The sequence below is a fragment of the Hyperolius riggenbachi genome, chromosome 3 (genome assembly GCF_040937935.1).
Source record: "Hyperolius riggenbachi isolate aHypRig1 chromosome 3, aHypRig1.pri, whole genome shotgun sequence".
Lineage (NCBI taxonomy): Eukaryota > Metazoa > Chordata > Amphibia > Anura > Hyperoliidae > Hyperolius > Hyperolius riggenbachi.
In genome coordinates this window covers 450,728,447-450,746,780 of record NC_090648.1, presented here as the reverse complement: position 1 = coordinate 450,746,780, position 18,334 = coordinate 450,728,447, and the positions used below count along the sequence as shown (strand labels likewise).

At 46.6% G+C, this 18,334-nt stretch overlaps 1 protein-coding gene across 1 annotated transcript; it reads right to left on the bottom strand.

The window, feature by feature from the left end:
• Window positions 1-1,541: 1,541 nt before the first annotated feature.
• Window positions 1,542-17,923, bottom strand: LOC137564237 (E3 ubiquitin/ISG15 ligase TRIM25-like). The gene is made up of 2 exons (XM_068277848.1): window positions 17,676-17,923; window positions 1,542-5,353 (listed from the first exon to the last, which is right to left on the bottom strand). Exons 1-2 carry the CDS (start codon window positions 17,677-17,679, stop codon window positions 3,738-3,740), a joined length of 1,620 nt encoding a protein of 539 aa, XP_068133949.1. The 5' UTR covers window positions 17,680-17,923; the 3' UTR covers window positions 1,542-3,737.
• Window positions 17,924-18,334: the final 411 nt, after the last annotated feature.

Genomic DNA, 18,334 nt, shown 5'->3' with positions numbered 1-18,334 from the left:
GGAGTGTAGTGGACATAGAATAAGGGGATATCTGGTACCAATGGGTCCTAATGGAGAGTCTCTTTGATTGGCTGGGCCATTTTCTGACAAGCCCAGGGACCAATCACCAGGACTTTTTTCACAAATGGGTGGAGTTGGGAACACACCCACACCCATGTGACTGTCCAGGAAGTATAAAAGGACTCCTAAATAAGCCAGTTCATTTAGGCTGCTGTCATGAGCGGACACGCTGTTTGACTCATGTTATTTTCTTTGTTTTAATAATATTGCACCTTAGCACCAATGCACTTTTGCACTTCACTTTGTTCCCTTGAAAAAGCTTCCGCTAGGAAGTGAAACATGTTGGGTTATTTTGGTGGCGGTTTTGTGTAATTTATTATTGACGATATGAACTGTAAGGGGGGGAAGTAATCTTTCCAGCGTTGCTTATTATAGACCCCTAGTTCATAAGTTATGAGTTTGTAATTAAGACAGCCAGCTCTGGGTGTATTTTATATCTTTATTTATTAAAAGTTACGTTTTATATCCTACCAAAGAGGCAACAATTGTGTTGTTAGGGTTTTAGCTTCATTTGAATAAAGTTTATATTTTTCTATACATCCCTGGCTGTTATTTTCTGCTTTGATTACTTCCTACACTGCTTTGGTACTTATTGCGCCCTGTGTAAATTAGATTGTGCTCAGGTCAGGGATTATTGAATAAGGTAGTGCTCTTTTCCTTTTTGCTATATAACTTCAGGCCTAGCTCTTTGTCTAAGCAACGACTGTGTCAGCTTCTGCTGTGCTCTTGGCAGATTATCACAGTGCTGCGAACAGGGGCGTAACAATAGACCCTGCAAGGGTTGAGGCCGTAGGGGGGCCCAGAAGCCACAAGGGGCCCTGTCCTGAGAGACTGACAACTAAGGGCATGGAGAGAAAAAAACTCTTTGCTCTCTGCACAATTGTTCTAATGACTGCATCTGCTCAGCCACTGACAAGGAATCATACAAAGTTTTGTAGACTGTCCCTATTCAGTTTTCAGCAGGGTCTTGTATACAGCGCTGTTCTACCCCTAGCCTACAGAGCCAGTTCTGCTCCATCAGATATGGACAGAGTTAGTGTAATATGAAGCTGAGGCTGGGAGCACACTCGTCTGTTGGTTTTCTGCACACCATACCGTGTGTGTCTGTATGTGTGGAAACATGCACGGTTTATCACAAAAGCTTATGTCATTGATAGAGAAAATGCGTGTAGTGCTTCACTGCTGTCTTTATCTGCATGGGGGAGACACCTTCAAATGTGCACTTGAATGAAATAACATTGGTTATCAGTTTTCCTGTGCAGAAAAGGGTGGGGGGAGTATTAGCGGGAGTGAGCCCCATTCAAAGTCTCGGGGGGGGGGGGGGGGGGGGGAAATAGTTATTTCTAGTTACAACCCTTGGCTGTGAACACTATACGTCTACGGTAGAATACGCAGGAAGGCTCGTTACTGTAAATACCCAGAATGAAGCAGCCAAAATAATTTTATATTATTTATTAAATAAAAGGGAAAACAGTGCTTTGATGATTACAGAAACATAAAACAAACTAACAAATAAACAGAAAAATAGAAAACAAACTAACAAATAAACATAAGACCTTAAAGTAAAATCAAAGGAATTAATGATTATGCACCAGCTGAGAGATCAAATTACACTCATGATTACTCTAAGATGGGGGAATTTAGACAGACTCTTCTCTCTAAATACACACAGGGTGCATTTCTCTCTGTTTTCCTTGTGTTCTGTGTAAGAGTTCATATCCACTTTAAAACATACATCACATGCATAGTTGTGGACCTTCTGCTCTTATATGGGAGTCAGAGGTGTGGTCTTGCCTTGGGTACACTGCACTGCCTATTTACTTTATACTTAAATGGTTAGAGTGGCGTGGTCATCTGTTTGTACTGGATTTGTTTCTGGGGCAATAAAAGCTTGCAGAATGCAGACATTCTATGAAGCTCAGGCATACCCAGTATTTATGGCATTAAGCTGAGCTCTGGTTTTCAGTTCTGTCTTTTGACTAAAGAGTGGTCACTGTTTCATAAGTGCAGAAGTGCCCATCTAAAGGGAAACTCTAGACTCTGGCCTGGTGTGTCTAAATGAAGGGGAACTTTGTTGGGTATGCATGCCAGCCGTGACATAGAGCTCTGACATTCTCTTGTCAGAGAAAACAGCATCTGCACCACCAACCGTTAGCTGCTCCCTGACACTGTCCATCCCCTCCTGATCTCCTGCAGTGTTTTGGTTCATTTAACCAAAGCAGTAACGTGGTTAATATCATGGCAGGCTGACCTTACTGTAACTCCGATTGGTAGCAGGAAAAAAGGGCACGGGCTGAGAGTGGACGAAAAGGGCGCCGCCATAGACTCTAATGCAATTATCGTTAATACGGCCAAAAAAGCAGGAAAAAGGGTGCCGCAATAAATATCGTTAACAACATTCGAACATTAACGTTTTTGAAGTATGTTATCGTTTTTATCGTATTATTTTGTTTGTATGTACAGATTTTATGCTAACAAAGATAGTATCGCTTCTATGCGTAAAAGGGTATTTCTGCAGAGGGCGTGGTTAGGGTTAGGCACCACCAGGGGGAGTGGTTAGGCACCACCTGGGCGGCGGTTAGTTTTAGGCAACACCGGGGGGGGGGGGGGTGTTTACGGTTAGGCACCACCAGGGGGGTGGTTAGGCACAACCGGGGGGTGCTTAGGGTTAGGCTCCACCAGGGGAGTGGTTAGTTTTAGGCACCACCAAGGTAGGGTTCTGTGTGAGAGTAGGGTTGGGTTAAGCTGTATTGTTGAATTACGTAATGATTTTTAACGTTACCATTTTTTCGATATTATTTCCTCGATTTTACAATGGTAAATAGGGGGGGGGGGGGGGGAGAATTGGGTTTTCAGGTCAGCTCTGATGGCACACATACCACAAAGATAGAATACCACAGCAATATTAAGGAGGATGTGGGAAAGATCTCATGCATTGTATGTTCCCGTATTTTACCATTTTTTGGAAACTACAGCATTTTTTTCATGCATTTCCCTAACTGGGGTAACTATAGCTACTGCAACCCCCATGGGGAGCTGGTCCTGTACCTACGGTATCTAATGCAGAGTGGCAGCGCAGCATAATGATATACATACCTGCTACTGGCACGATACAACGATACAGGTGCACTTATTATGGAGCCGCCAGTGAGCAGGGCATACTGCTGCGGCTCAGATCCCTAGCAGCGTTAAATACTAATCCCCCTCTGAGTTGCTACATCGCCGGATCCCTGAATTACTCTTGCGGGGATAAGCCCAGCTTTAGCGCTCAGCGCCGAAATAACCTGCTTCGCGATTCAGGTCTCCCCCACTTCCTCTTCAGTTTGCAAGTGCTGTCTGAAGACTGAAACCACATGGTGATTGGCTGGCTGCATGGCACCTGCAAACTGAAGAGGAAGTGGAGGAGAACTGTAAAGTGCTGGGAGAAGGTATGGTGCTTCACTGCGCTGTTGTTCTGCATTAATTATGTACAGGACCTGGTCCCCTTACCTCCTGGCCAACAGTTCTCTACAGGAGACCCGGCCGAATGTAGTTACGGCCCTGATTTCCCCATAACTAGAAACGGTGGGTGATGCTATCTCTCAGGCAGTTATTAACTGGCCAATACTTCATTTAACCAGGTAAAAGCGTTATCCCATAATATATGGTAATTACAATCTGGACAAATTTACTAGATTTCATAATCCCTTACTGTCCTGGATCCTGACCCAATCACTTGAATATACATTCCCCTCCTTTGTCCGATAAAAACCAAATGCAGCATGGAGGGGCTCAGTGAAGGTGGCAGTGAAGGTGTGAAGGTGTCGGATTGGCTCACACAGCTCATAGAAGGACAGCTGCCCGGCCTCATAATCCAAACAGATCCTGAATTTGTTACTGGAAACATTGTGGGGTAACAAGTATGGCAAATTATTATGTATGGTTGTATATTGATTATATAGCATTTGTAAACACCAAGATTTGTTGTTGTTTCCAATAAATGACTGATCTCCACTCCTCTCTATACTGGGATAGCTCACACCAACCTTCCATCCAATTTCTTTGCTGCACTCAAACTCCCAGTAATACCGCCCTGAGGAGAACTCCTGGCTGCTTAATACATTAAAAGGCTGAAATCTTTCTGGTGTTTGGGGGCGATTCTGCTCAATCTCTGTCCAGACAGCAGTTTTCCGGTCATCTGAGATATGTAGTTTATTAGAAGCTGTGTTCACATCCAGGGTTATATCTGCAGGCTCCATTATACAGATCCCAAAATTTATATGTGTTACAAGATTGGACAACGTATGTAATGTTTGTGAAATTAGGGCCACATCCAGGTCTCCTCCATTCTGAATTTTGAAATCATGTCCATCTATCTCCTTGTTATCCTCCTCCACAGTTTCACACAAGTCACTTGTGACTGGTTCCTGTAAGACGGCCAGTGGGTCAGTTGTGGCACATAGCTCTTCAATATAATGGATCTTCCTGGACAGCTTCTCCATCTTCATCTCAAGCTGTTGGATCACGTCAGAGGTGGAAACTGACATCTGCTGTTCCTGCCTGGAGACCTCACTTAAGATACATTTCTCTAGGTCTTCCAGTTGTCTCCTGATTTCTCTGAACAGAGCAGCAACTCTCTCTGTTTCTCTGGCTGAATTTTTCTCCAGTTTTCTCTTGCGTTCCTGCAGCCTCTGAATTTTGTTCTCAGTCTCCTCTCTCTGTGTGAACAGTTCCTGCAGATCACGTCTCAGTATCTTCTTCTTCTTCTCAGAAGCTACACCCATCATTTCCACCTGGTGCTCCTGATGTTCTCCATCCAATCTGCAGGACACACATAAAGAAGCAGCATCCTGTGTACAGTAATACTTTAGTAGCTCCTTATGCACAGAGCATTTCCTTATCTCCAGAGAAATGTTGTGATCAAGGAAAACATGTTCTGGTGACTTGCTGTGGATTTTCAGGTGTTGATCACACAAAGATGCTTCACAGTGTAGGCAATATTTAGCAGCAGGTACAGAAGAGTTGATGCAAGAGGAGCAGAAGACTCCACTCTCCTCCTGATCTGGCTGAGCAGGCTGGAAACTCTCCACAATGTTACACAGAGTTATGTTCCTGATGAGGACAGGCCGCTCCACACACTCTGCTCTGCATTCTGGGCAGGAGTAACGTCCAGCCCCCTCCTGTGTGTCCAGCACACGATCAATGCACATGGAGCAGAAGTTGTGCCCACATCTTAGCATCACAGGATCTGTATATATGTTCAGGCAGATCGAACACTCCAGCAGCTCCTTCCTTACGTTAGCAGACGCCATTGCTGAAATAAGAGAAATGAAAGTAACTGACTCTCGGGAACCAGTCAAACCTGTTTGCAATACAAGTGCGGTGAACAGAAGATAACTCACTTATAATAAAACACCTGCAAAAACTTTTTTTTTTTGGTCTTGGAAAGAATGGTGAAGGATTAGATAATGTCCTTTGAGTTTGTTTTGCTCTCTCTGCTTTAGAGATATAGTTCTTACTTCCTACTGCTGGTGGCATGATCAGGGCCAGTTCTAGACGTTTTGCCGTCTGAGGCAAACTTGTGAGATGATGCCTCCCCCCCCCCCCCCCAAAGTATAATAACCCCCCAGAATAGGTAGCCTGGAGGGGGTAGCAGGCAGGAAGGGGGGCAGAAGGCACAGTGGCCCCCCTCACCTGGGTCTCCTGATCAGTGCTCCCATCCAGCTATTAAGCGCAGCAGCGTAGTATGATCAGGCAGCAGGCGCGGATTACTCAACTCTTCCGCGTTCCAGCGTGCGTTCCACTCTCGTCACTTCCTGCAATGCCGTCCACTTACAATACAGTGGGCGGCACTGCAGGAAGGGACGAGAGTGGACCGCATGCTGGAATGTGGAAGAGGTGAGTCATCCCCGCCCGCTGCCTGTGCCTGATTATACTATGGCGCTGCAATTAAAGTGAACCAGAGACGAAGCACCCTCATGCATTTTACCATATAGATCAGTGGGTACATTAGAGAAAACACCTACCATGCTTTCTGTTTCATTCTGCATTGCACAGCTTGCTTCTAATCAGCCCTGATAAAATCCCAGACTGAGCATTCAGTCGGGCTTTGCTATAATGACTCAGCTATAATGATTCCTGAGCAAAGCCAGCAGGGGGCAGGCTTGGACTTGAAAAGACATGAGAGAATACAGACTGAGCTATAAATATTCCTGAGCAAAGCCAGACTGAATGCTCAGTCGGGGATTTTATCAGGGCTGATTAGAAGCAAGCTGTGCAGTGCAGAATGAAACAGAGAGCAGGGTATGTGTTTTCTCTAATGTTCCCACTGATATATATGGTAAAATACATGAGGATTCAACTACAGAATTACGCTACTCCATTTTGTCTAACCATGTGTCTATCAAGACTTAAAGGGAAGGTTCAAGCAAAATAAAAAAATGAGCTTCACTTACCTGAGGCTTCTACCAGCCCCATGCAGCCATCCTGTGCCCTCGTAGTCACTCACTGCTGCTCCAGTCCCCCGCTGGCAGCTTGCCGACCTCGGAGGTCGGCGGGCCGCATTGCGTACATTTTTACGCATTCCCGCTAGTGCAGGAACATTAACACATACATTTTTACGCGTTACTGGTTCAATGCGTAAATTTTTACGCATTGCACCAGTAATGCGTAAAAATGTATGTGTTAATGTTCCTGCACTAGCGGGAATGCGTAAAAATGTACGCAATGCGGCCCGCCGACCTCCGAGGTCGGCAAGCTGCCAGCGGGGGACTGGAGCAGCAGTGAGTGACTACGAGGGCACAGGATGGCTGCATGGGGCTGGTAGAAGCCTCAGGTAAGTGAAGCTCAATTTTTTATTTTGCTTGGACATTCCCTTTAAAGCGGACCCAAACCAAACATTTTTTTAATTCAAAGTATTTAGTTGCACCACTCTGACACATACAGAGATAAATAAACACTCCTTCAAGCCTATGAGCATTTCAGTGCATGCTTTCACCATTCTCTTTCCATAACTAGGGTTATACAGGTGGCAGCCATTAGCAATTCCTCCTATGCTATTCCACCAGTTTGCCGGATTCTGTCCCGGCAATATGAAAGGAAGGGAGGGGTTTCTCCAATAAATGTAAAATATTTTATATTTGCCATCATGCAGCTGAAAAAAGGCTGCTATTTATTATTATAATTTAGAAAATAGATTTTATTTCTGACAGCTTGTATTTTTAATTTGAGTCCACTTTAATACATGCAGACCAAATAAAAGCAACGAGTCTAGTGATGGGTAAATATGGCCATTTTCATTTTGTCATGATATTTAAAAATAAATATTATGACATCAATATATGATCTAGTGGTTACCGCCATCTCCCCCCCCCCCCCCCCCATGCAGAGATCAGCTGATTACCTCTCTCTCCTGTCTCCAGCATTGTGCCATCCCCTGCACCCCAGCAGAAGCACAGGATGGGGGGGGGAGGGGCAAGCGGAGATATATGTCCCCGGGCAGCACTGTCAGGGCACATGTGAGAGGCAGCTCGCTGGCTGCCCAAAGTTTCCCCGCTTTTCTCCCTCCACAACAGCAGAAGACTTTACCGGTCCGGATCCAATGGTCCAGCGACGGATGATGTAATCCCTCCTCAGTGTGGCCAACGTCCTCTCCTTGGTGACAGCAGAGTCTCTTGTCACAACATGACCCCACTATTATCAAGAAGAGGACACTAAGTGCGCTGCAGAGGAGAGATGATGTCATCATTGGAACGTTGAAGATGGTGAGTCTCCTGCTTCCGTTTGCACTCTGTAAAGGAAGGGAGGTAGAGCTGTCTGTAGAGTCGAAGGGGGGCACATATGTATAGCTAAGGGGGGGGGGGACATCTAGCTATCCATGAGGGGGAGGGGACACATCTGGCTATATATAGGGGAGGAGAGGGTACATCTAGCTATCTATGGGAAAAGGGGGGCACATCTGGCCTTGTATGGGGGGGGGGGGAAGAGGGGCACATCTAGCAATCTACAGGAGGGGGAACTTGTAACTATCAGATGGGGAAAGGGGAACATCTGGCTAACTACACATGGAGGGGGAAGGGTGGCACATCTGGCTACCTATATTGGGGGAAGGGGGAACAACTGGCTGCCTATACTGCCATCTTGTGCAGCATTTGTACATTTGGCTCCATCCATGACCACATTCTACTGTGTGGCTACGCCCATATTTTAAGCACATGGCAGTCGCCTCAGCATGCAGCTGGCATTGCTCCACTGCCACTCTGCATGATCCTGGGTCATTTAAGGGAGTGCACAAGACACAGGACCGTTTTTAAACAAAGCCATTAATTTGCCTGGAGCGCCACTGGTCCTTGGGGTTGCCACTACAGGGCCTACTGATAGCGATCAGTTCAGCAGCACCAGATTCCTGATGCGTTCCCCTGCACTCCGCTCCCTTTCCTTCCCAGTCACACCAATAGAAAAATTAAAAGCATGCTTAGCTCCGCCCCACAATGAAGCCTGCCCCGCCCCCCCAAGGGTGTATACTCACCCTCTTTTTTACCTTTGCCCTGAATGTCATATGGAGCTGGCGTCTGTTGCCATGAGGAGAGAGTCTCCCAACCTCACAAAGGTAGAAAAGATGGCATTTGGAAACGCATAAATATCAGGAACCTGCTTATTTAGTGCCCGGTGTTCTTGAAAGTTAGAATAGCAGTGAGGTACTATTACCAATATTCTACTATCGGCTTCCATGATCCCTGACACTTTATTTTTTTAAATGTATTTAAGTATTTATATTAAATAAACACTACCCCCCACACACCTAAACATTAACCACCGCTACCTACAACTAACATTAACTACCCCTACCTTAATCTAATAATAATCATCCATACCTACGTCTAAAATTACCCCTCAAAATTCTACTTCTAATACTAACCTCCTCCATCTGTGCCAACTTTAACCCCCGCCCAGCGCCCCAATACCTGGAGTTCAGATAATAATAGCTGAACTCCAGAAGCAATAGCTGGAGCTTGGCTAATACGTGCCAAACTCTGGAACTGAAGTGCTTTTGGGCAGTGCCCAACAAAAATACCTGGCACACCATAAGCACAAGCTTACATTGGGGTTTATGGTGGCATCGGGTGTAGCCAGCAGGCTGCACACCCAAATCACCTCATCCGTGGGAAAGTTACCTGCATTACCATTAAGCCAGTGAATGGTCAAGGGTGGCGAAATAGTCATGCAAGATGCAGTGGACCCAAATTAAAAATACAAGATTTCAGAAATAAAATCTATTTTCTAAATGATAATAATAGCAGCCTTTTTTCAGCTGTATGACGACAAGTATAAAATATTTTACATTTATTGAAGAAACCCCTCCCTTCCTTTCATATTGCCGGGACAGAATCCGGCAGACCGGTGGAGGAGATAAAAAACAAAAACAAAACACAGGCTGCTACTGATGATGTCACAGGGGAGGTGATCTCAGCTTGTGAGAGATTTCACATAGACGACGCCCCTGTGAGGGAGGGTAGCTGATGACAAACACACTTATGATCTAAAACCTCCTACTAAGCTCAGAAGTAATGGCTGCCACCTGTATAACCCTAGTTATGAAAAGAGAAGGGTGAAAAGCATGCACTGAAAGGCTCATAGGCTTGAAGGAGTGTTTATTTATCTTTGTATTTGTCAGAGTGGTGCAACTAAATATTTTGAATTAAAAAAAAATGGGTAACACTGGGATTAAACTTCAAAATTAACTTTAAGGCCATAAACCCACTAGGAGCGATTTTCCGAGCGCTTAGTGATTTGAAAACTCTTGCTATTGTAATGCTATGGGTGTGATCCCACTTGAGCCATGTGATTTTATAAAAATCCCCAATAGCATTGCATTAGCAAGAGCTTTTTAAAATCACTAGCGATTAGAAATCGCTCCTAGTGGGTTTATGGCCTAAAGCTGTTCTTGGACTTGAAAGCAGACCTGAACTCAGAACTTCTGCTCTAAAAAAATAAGCAACAGCATAATAATATTTAAAGAAAAAAGCATTTCTTTGTTACAGCTGGTACAAATCCTGAAAGAAATCTGCAGCTCCTACTTACTGCTTTCATGGAAGCAGACATATTGTTAACAACCTATTAGCTTCCTGCCATGGCAGTCAGCTGACACAGTTGAGGGATCAAATTACAACTTGAAATTAATCAAAGGTGAGGGGGAATTAGTCAGGCTAAACTCGCTAAATACATACAGGGTGCATTTCTCCCTGCGGTACTTACGAATGATCGCATCTGGAAAGTTTGGCAGTTTTTTGTACTGTTTGATCCCCTAGCCAGATCTAACCGTTTTTGGAAATCTGAAAGTCCCGGCATTCCTTTGCACTGGGTCCCAAGTCAATGCGATGCCCCATTCCCAAGTTAGGGGATGTTTGCTGCAGAGAGCACAGTGGAATTGAGTCTCCTGCCCATGCCAGTAAGACAGAGAGGAGATGAGGGGTGCATAGCTGCGCTGCTCCTTCATCTGTAATGAGAGACCCAGGGAACTTGGTTTTGAAGAAATAAATTTATGCTACGAAGAAAGAAGACCAAGGTGTGCTGCATATCATCATGTCTGGTTTGTCCCTTACTTCTGTAATTGCACTTTCTGCAGCCAAGTTCAGGGGACACCCCTCCTTCAAAACCCCATAACTTGGCAACTGAGCATTATACCGACTCGGGACCCAGTGCAACAGAAAGCCGGGACTTCCAGCTTTCCAAAAATGGTCAGTGTCAGGAACCGGCCCGCGGCACGCCTGCGTATACGGTTCCCGACTGCGGGTTTGACCAGATTAAGCGGGGAACAGCCTTATTTAAGCTACAAACAAGGCTGGAACCCCTCAAAACACCTCTCACTGCCACCACTAGCGTTGCTAGACACTTCCACTCTGCTGTCGAGTCCTCAGCGCGCACTCCGCGTTTTCGTATTTGGGTCAGCTTTGCGCTTAGGCCAAATACGGGAACGCCACGCACCCACACACACACACAGTTGCAATCTTACACTGTCGTGAAGCAAAGACCCACTAACAGTCGTTCCGAACGATACTGTTAGCTACTCGCACTGGCGTTGTTCGTACGTTGGGTCAGCTGCGCGCTTAGGCCAACGTATGACAAACGCCCCCACACACAATGCAATTACAATTTCCTACGGTAGTGTTGCTCAAGCGTACAATTAGGCATGAACTTATACACGGTTACACTTCAGTCTCTTCTAGGCTATGAGGGTTAGTTTAGTACGGCAGAAGTCAAACTTATTAAATAATAATTTAATATTCTAGAAAAACATAGAACAGTGCAAAACTGAAGATATACAAAGAGATTACAAAAAAAACAAGTAAAAATAGTTACAAGATAAAATGTACAAAGATAACACACAAAGCGATTTTGCTTACCAAAATAAACGGGAAATAAACGTACCAGCGTATCGATCTGGTGTTGTTGCGGGCGGTACGCACTTCTGGTCAGGGACCAGGTTAGTTCTAGCTGTGTGAGCTACCTCCAAGAACTACAAGTTGTGGCTATCCTAGCTGCGGTTTTATACTATGAAATACGCCTGGAGGCTGTAAGCCTGTGTGGACGGGGGGGGAAGCTGGATTTAATTACATCCTCAGTCATAATTGGATTTCCAGAGATCCAACATCCACTATAGTCCACACACCCAACAAAAGACTTCCTTAGCCCAATTTCCCCAGGTTACAATGTCTTTACATCAAGAGATTGTTAAATGAGGCTTTTCAACTCCACCAATAATTCAATTTCCACAGGTAGAAAATGGTATCAAAAGGACTTCACCTCTTCAATAATTTCCAGTAGGCTGTCAAATACATTTCAAACATTCAGGTGTCAGCTTCCCCCTGCCCCCAAGACTCTAGCAGGCTTGCCTTGTCCCAATGGCTGACACCAGACTCAAAAGCCATGCCGACCAGCCTATTCTTCCTCAATTGGCAGGTAATTAGCAGTAGACACAGTTTCCCCTGCTGGACAATGGGGCAGAGGTAATGGACATCTACATACAGAATTACATTAGACAGACTTCAGTTTACTCTGGCCAGGTGACCAATTACTCCCAAGCCCAATACACATCTGAGGCATTATTCAGACAACATGGTCTGACCACCTGTATAGGCTTCACAGCAACTGTCTAATTAAGGGTTTCCTCATTAGAAGCAGACAATGATAGGTAATTTACACTTTATACGGAATTCCAGGAAGACTGGCTAACAGACAATCCCATATGTTACAGTCAAAAAATGAAGGAAATATGTTCCTGTTATCCTTAATATCATCAGCACCTCAATATATCTCCACACCTCCGCCGTTAACTTGGTGCAAGGCAGATGATCTTCCCAGATCATCCTGCCTGCACCTACACTGTTGGTTCTGCTTGACGGGACAGCCCATCAGCATTCCCATGATTGCTCCCCTTCCCGATAGCGCTGGCAGGTGATTCTAACGAATCATCCTGCCAAAGCCTACATTGACGGCCTGGCCGGGTGGGGAAACCCTTTAGCATCCTCAGGAGGGTTCCCCACCTGTCAGTTAGCTCCAAGCTACACGACTGGAAAGCTAGGTCAGGTTGCTGCAATGTGTCGTTGCCCTTGGCAACCTGACGTAACCAACCAGGGGAATGTGGGTCAGTGGCGACCGTGAATTCGCAACCATAGAGACTGTGCTGCAACTGGGGAAGGGTTCCAACCGTCGCTACACGCACTCTCTCTATAGTGGCAGGAGCTATCTCTCGGTCCCTTTGGGGAACGAGTATCTGCCGGTCTGCCTCCTCCACTTCGGACAGCTCCGAGGGAATAACTTCCCAGAACCCTCTCAACCTGCCCCTCCCAGCTGGTGACCTGCTGGCTAGCCCCCTGAGCTCTTCCAGGCTGCTGTCAAATCGAACAGCCCCAGAGAGCTCAGTGCTGCCTGTCACACATTCTAGGAAGGCTGCAGACGGAGAGGCTCCTGGGCCATCCGGGCCAGGTTCCGAATTGGATGTGGCTGACCCAGCAACATTTGCCACTTCGGTGGACAGTCCCTCTGCTGTAGACCCGCTAGCACTGCGGGTTACCACTGCAGCGGAGGGAGTGCCCACCTTACACACATCATAAATCACGTCACATTTTGTCTTAAAACCATCTGAAGGGGAAAGATCTGGCCTGGTGCCGTCTGCCCCTTCAGTGGACAGTCCATCTGCTGCAGCCCAGCGAGCGCCGCTGGTTACTCCGGCAGCTGACGGAGTGTCCACATGACACACAGCATTATGTAGCACAACACATATGCCATCAGCATTATCATCCCTACATATATTGTCATTTGGGACATCACATAAAACCTCCACATTATCTGTATCATTACACACATTGCTACTCAGCACTTCACAATTATCATCAACAGTTCCTGCATCGATCGCCTCGATAGTCCGTGCGTCATAAATGACATCATCAGTTTCTGCATTCTCTGTGTCAACAGGTCCCACTCCAGGCCTAGGCACTGGAGACTCACTAGGGCTGGCTCCTAGCACACAGTCCATAGCCCCTGGGGCCTCTCCAGCACTCCCCACTTGCACAGCATTATCAAACAGTACCTTGCAAGAGTCCAAAACTTCTGCTGGGGATGCAGGCTCCACAGGGTTTGGAGTAGGCTCATACCGGGCCACTAACCGTCCCAGGTCAGTACCCAGCAAAACGTTGGTGGGGATTTTGTCAGTTACCCCGACTTCTTTCAGTCCGCTGCCGGCCCCCCAATTCAGGTGGACCAAGGCGGTGGGTATGGCTGGGGTGACACCCCCAATTCCTCTGACAGCAATCATTTTCCCAGGTATGTACTGCTCCGGGTTCACAAGCTGGGGATGTATGAGAGTCACTTCTGCTCCAGTGTCTCTCAGCCCAGTGGCAACTGTACCCCCAACCGTGACAAGCTGCAGATTCTCTGCATAGCCAGTAGCATTCCTGGTAGCACACAAAGCCGTTGGGACTTCACTGGCGTTTGAGGCCTCACTGGATTTTGGGGCCTCCCTCTTCCTCTCTGGGCAAGTCGTGCTGATATGACCCACCCTGTCACATACAAAGCATTTCCGAGTGTCAGTGGTTGGTTGCCTGACTCCAGGAGACAGCGGTGCTTGCCTCCTCTGGGTGCTGGGTGACACCGGTTTAGCCATCTGTTCTCCTCTCCAGCTGGGTGTAGTAGACCTCCGGGACTCAGGTGCTCTATGGGCGGTGTAGGCATCGGCCATTTCCGCAGCCTCATCCACTGTCTTTGGTTCTCGATCCAGCACAAACAGCCGGACCTCAACAGGACAGGTGTGTAGGAACTGGTCTTTTATCATCAGCTCCTTCAGGGCATCCAAGGTTTCAACTGACAGTCCTTTTAGCCACTGCTGGAAGGCAGTGCGCAGGTTGCACGCGTGATCCAGGTAACTGTCATTAGGACCTCGCTGCACTGTCCTGAAACGTTTTCGATACACCTCTGGCGTGAGGTGGTATCGTGCAATGATGGCTTTCTTAATTGCCTCAAAGTCTGTTTCTTCCTCCTGGGGGAGACTCACAAACGCCTCCAGGGCCTTGCCTCTCAGCCCTGGTGTAAGGTATCTTGCCCACTGCTCACGGGGCACCCCATACTGCCGACAAGTCCTTTCAAACCCCTGTAGGAAAGTGTCTATGTCAGAGTCCTTGTCCATAGCGGGGAACTTATCCAGGGGGATTCTGTGGACTCGCTCACCTTCGCGTTCTGCGGGTCCAGCAGACCGGTTCTGCTGCTGAAGTTTAGCCAGCTCCAGCTGGTGTTGCCGTTCAGCTCTTTCCCTCTCGGCCTGGTGTCGCTGTGCAGCTTGTTCCCTCTCGGCCTGGAGTCGCTGTGCCGCTTGTTCCTTCTCTGCCTGTCGGTGCAGTAGGATCAGCTTTAGGCGCAGTTCAGGATCAGCCGAGTTCAGTAGCTGTAGATCAGCTTCCAGAGATGTCATCTCCGTGTTCGGTGGATCATCCAGGACATCGTCTCCACTCGCATCCTGTAGCGGGAGCGATTCCTCCTCTGGCATGTCGTGAGCTGCATCCGCTGACGTTGAAGCACGGGCTTGCTCTGCCTCATCATGCTCCTCGAGCGCACGAACCAACTGCTCCTTAGTCTGGCCGCTCACCGTCTCGATGCCTTTGTGCTCACACAGGTGGAGTAGCATCTCTTTATTTTGCCTTGCATAGCTGGATGCTTTCTGAGCCATCGTGTTGCAAAAAATAAAAAGAAAAAAAAAGGGGGGGGGGAGGGAAAGCAAACACCAAGTGTGTATCTTTGAACAGAAAAAAAACGTATATAGATTCTGCACTGAGTAGACTTCTGTAGGCTAGTTACTTCTAGCAAGCTTCCAGCCTTTAGTACTCAGAATAGCGAGCTAAACTGCGTACTAATGTACTAAACGATCCCACCACTGCCAGCCAATTATGTCAGGAACCGGCCCGCGGCACGCCTGCGTATACGGTTCCCGACTGCGGGTTTGACCAGATTAAGCGGGGAACAGCCTTATTTAAGCTACAAACAAGGCTGGAACCCCTCAAAACACCTCTCACTGCCACCACTAGCGTTGCTAGACACTTCCACTCTGCTGTCGAGTCCTCAGCGCGCACTCCGCGTTTTCGTATTTGGGTCAGCTTTGCGCTTAGGCCAAATACGGGAACGCCACGTCCCCACACACACACACAGTTGCAATCTTACACTGTCGTGAAGCAAAGACCCACTAACAGTCGTTCCGAACGATACTGTTAGCTACTCGCACTGGCGTTGTTCGTACGTTGGGTCAGCTGCGCGCTTAGGCCAACGTATGACAAACGCCCCCACACACAATGCAATTACAATTTCCTACGGTAGTGTTGCTCAAGCGTACAATTAGGCATGAACTTATACACGGTTACACTTCAGTCTCTTCTAGGCTATGAGGGTTAGTTTAGTACGGCAGAAGTCAAACTTATTAAATAATAATTTAATATTCTAGAAAAACATAGAACAGTGCAAAACTGAAGATATACAAAGAGATTACAAAAAAAACAAGTAAAAATAGTTACAAGATAAAATGTACAAAGATAACACACAAAGCGATTTTGCTTACCAAAATAAACGGGAAATAAACGTACCAGCGTATCGATCTGGTGTTGTTGCGGGCGGTACGCACTTCTGGTCAGGGACCAGGTTAGTTCTAGCCGTGTGAGCTACCTCCAAGAACTACAAGTTGTGGCTATCCTAGCTGCGGTTTTATACTATGAAATACGCCTGGAGGCTGTAAGCCTGTGTGGACGGGGGGGGAAGCTGGATTTAATTACATCCTCAGTCATAATTGGATTTCCAGAGATCCAACATCCACTATAGTCCACACACCCAACAAAAGACTTCCTTAGCCCAATTTCCCCAGGTTACAATGTCTTTACATCAAGAGATTGTTAAATGAGGCTTTTCAACTCCACCAATAATTCAATTTCCACAGGTAGAAAATGGTATCAAAAGGACTTCACCTCTTCAATAATTTCCAGTAGGCTGTCAAATACATTTCAAACATTCAGGTGTCAGCTTCCCCCTGCCCCCAAGACTCTAGCAGGCTTGCCTTGTCCCAATGGCTGACACCAGACTCAAAAGCCATGCCGACCAGCCTATTCTTCCTCAATTGGCAGGTAATTAGCAGTAGACACAGTTTCCCCTGCTGGACAATGGGGCAGAGGTAATGGACATCTACATACAGAATTACATTAGACAGACTTCAGTTTACTCTGGCCAGGTGACCAATTACTCCCAAGCCCAATACACATCTGAGGCATTATTCAGACAACATGGTCTGACCACCTGTATAGGCTTCACAGCAACTGTCTAATTAAGGGTTTCCTCATTAGAAGCAGACAATGATAGGTAATTTACACTTTATACGGAATTCCAGGAAGACTGGCTAACAGACAATCCCATATGTTACAGTCAAAAAATGAAGGAAATATGTTCCTGTTATCCTTAATATCATCAGCACCTCAATATATCTCCACAGTCAGAACTTTAACAAAAAGCTGACAAACTTTGCAGAGGAGATAATACGTAAGTACCCTCTATGCTTTCTTCTCTATGGCTGATCCTGCTTCTGCACAAGTCCGGGCCATATTAACTACTATTCCCCCTCCAGGCCACCATGGATAGTGGGGGAGTGATATAATTTGGCTTCCAGCGATTGCTGGAGGCCGAATTATTGTGTTTTTTATGCAACCTCGGCTCCGTCTTCTGACGGCGCCAACGTTACTCACTGAGCACTGCTCAGTTGAGATTCTCTTTGTAGTCTATGGTGGCGCCGGCTGCGCCCAAATCTAGCAGCGCCAAAAAGAACAGCTCCGGCCTCCTTAGTCCTCTCACTTCAGGTGGTTTTTTGCATTACGTACATAACTGATGGCAGCCTCCTTAGCCCTCTCACTTGTCACTTCAGGTGTTTTTTGCAGTACATACATAAGTGATGGCAGCCTCCTTAGTCCTCTCACTTCAAGTGGTTTGTGCAGTACATAAGTGATGCTAGAGTAAGAACATGCCATTTCCTGAAGAAAAAACTACAGTAGCTTGAAACCAGTAGGATATACAGACCTTTAAACATGTATAATTGAAGTGTTATGACTTTCACTACTCACACATTGGCTAGAGAAAGTTGATATACACACAAGAGGATGAAACAGGCTGGAGCCTGCTGGGATATGCTTCCAATCAAGAAATTCAGCTTGCAGGTAAATAATTCCTAGTTTTCTTTCATCTGCACCAAGGAGAAGTTCTCTCTCTGTAATTTCCCACAGCCCTGCAGTTTCACTTTCTAGGAAAGCACTAGTGTTGTCCGGATCATGAACGATTCGGATCTTTGATCCGAATCTATTTTATGAGTCGATCATCCGAATCATCAAAATGAACGATTCGGATCGCAAAAGGGGCGGGGCCAGGAGCGACACGCCCCCTCTCAGCGGGCAGCGGGGTCCTGAAAGCAGAGCTGAGATGGATCGCTCTGTTGGATGGGGGGAAGCCTTGCAGGGACAGCAGGTAGATGAGAGAGAGGGGACATGGGTGCCACTGCCAGATGTGTGTAGAGCACACATACTGGCTGAAATGTGCTGCTCATTATAGGCTGTCTGTTCCGTAGTTGTACACAGTGAACACATTGGAAGCTTTTGGCTCAGCACAGCTCAGTAACTTTGCAGACAGTGTGATTGAAAGGCAATATAATCCTCCTGCACTCGGCACTAAACAGCTGCACTTATCTTCTGGGAATGCTTTCTTTCACTGTGCGACCTTTTCTTTCAAA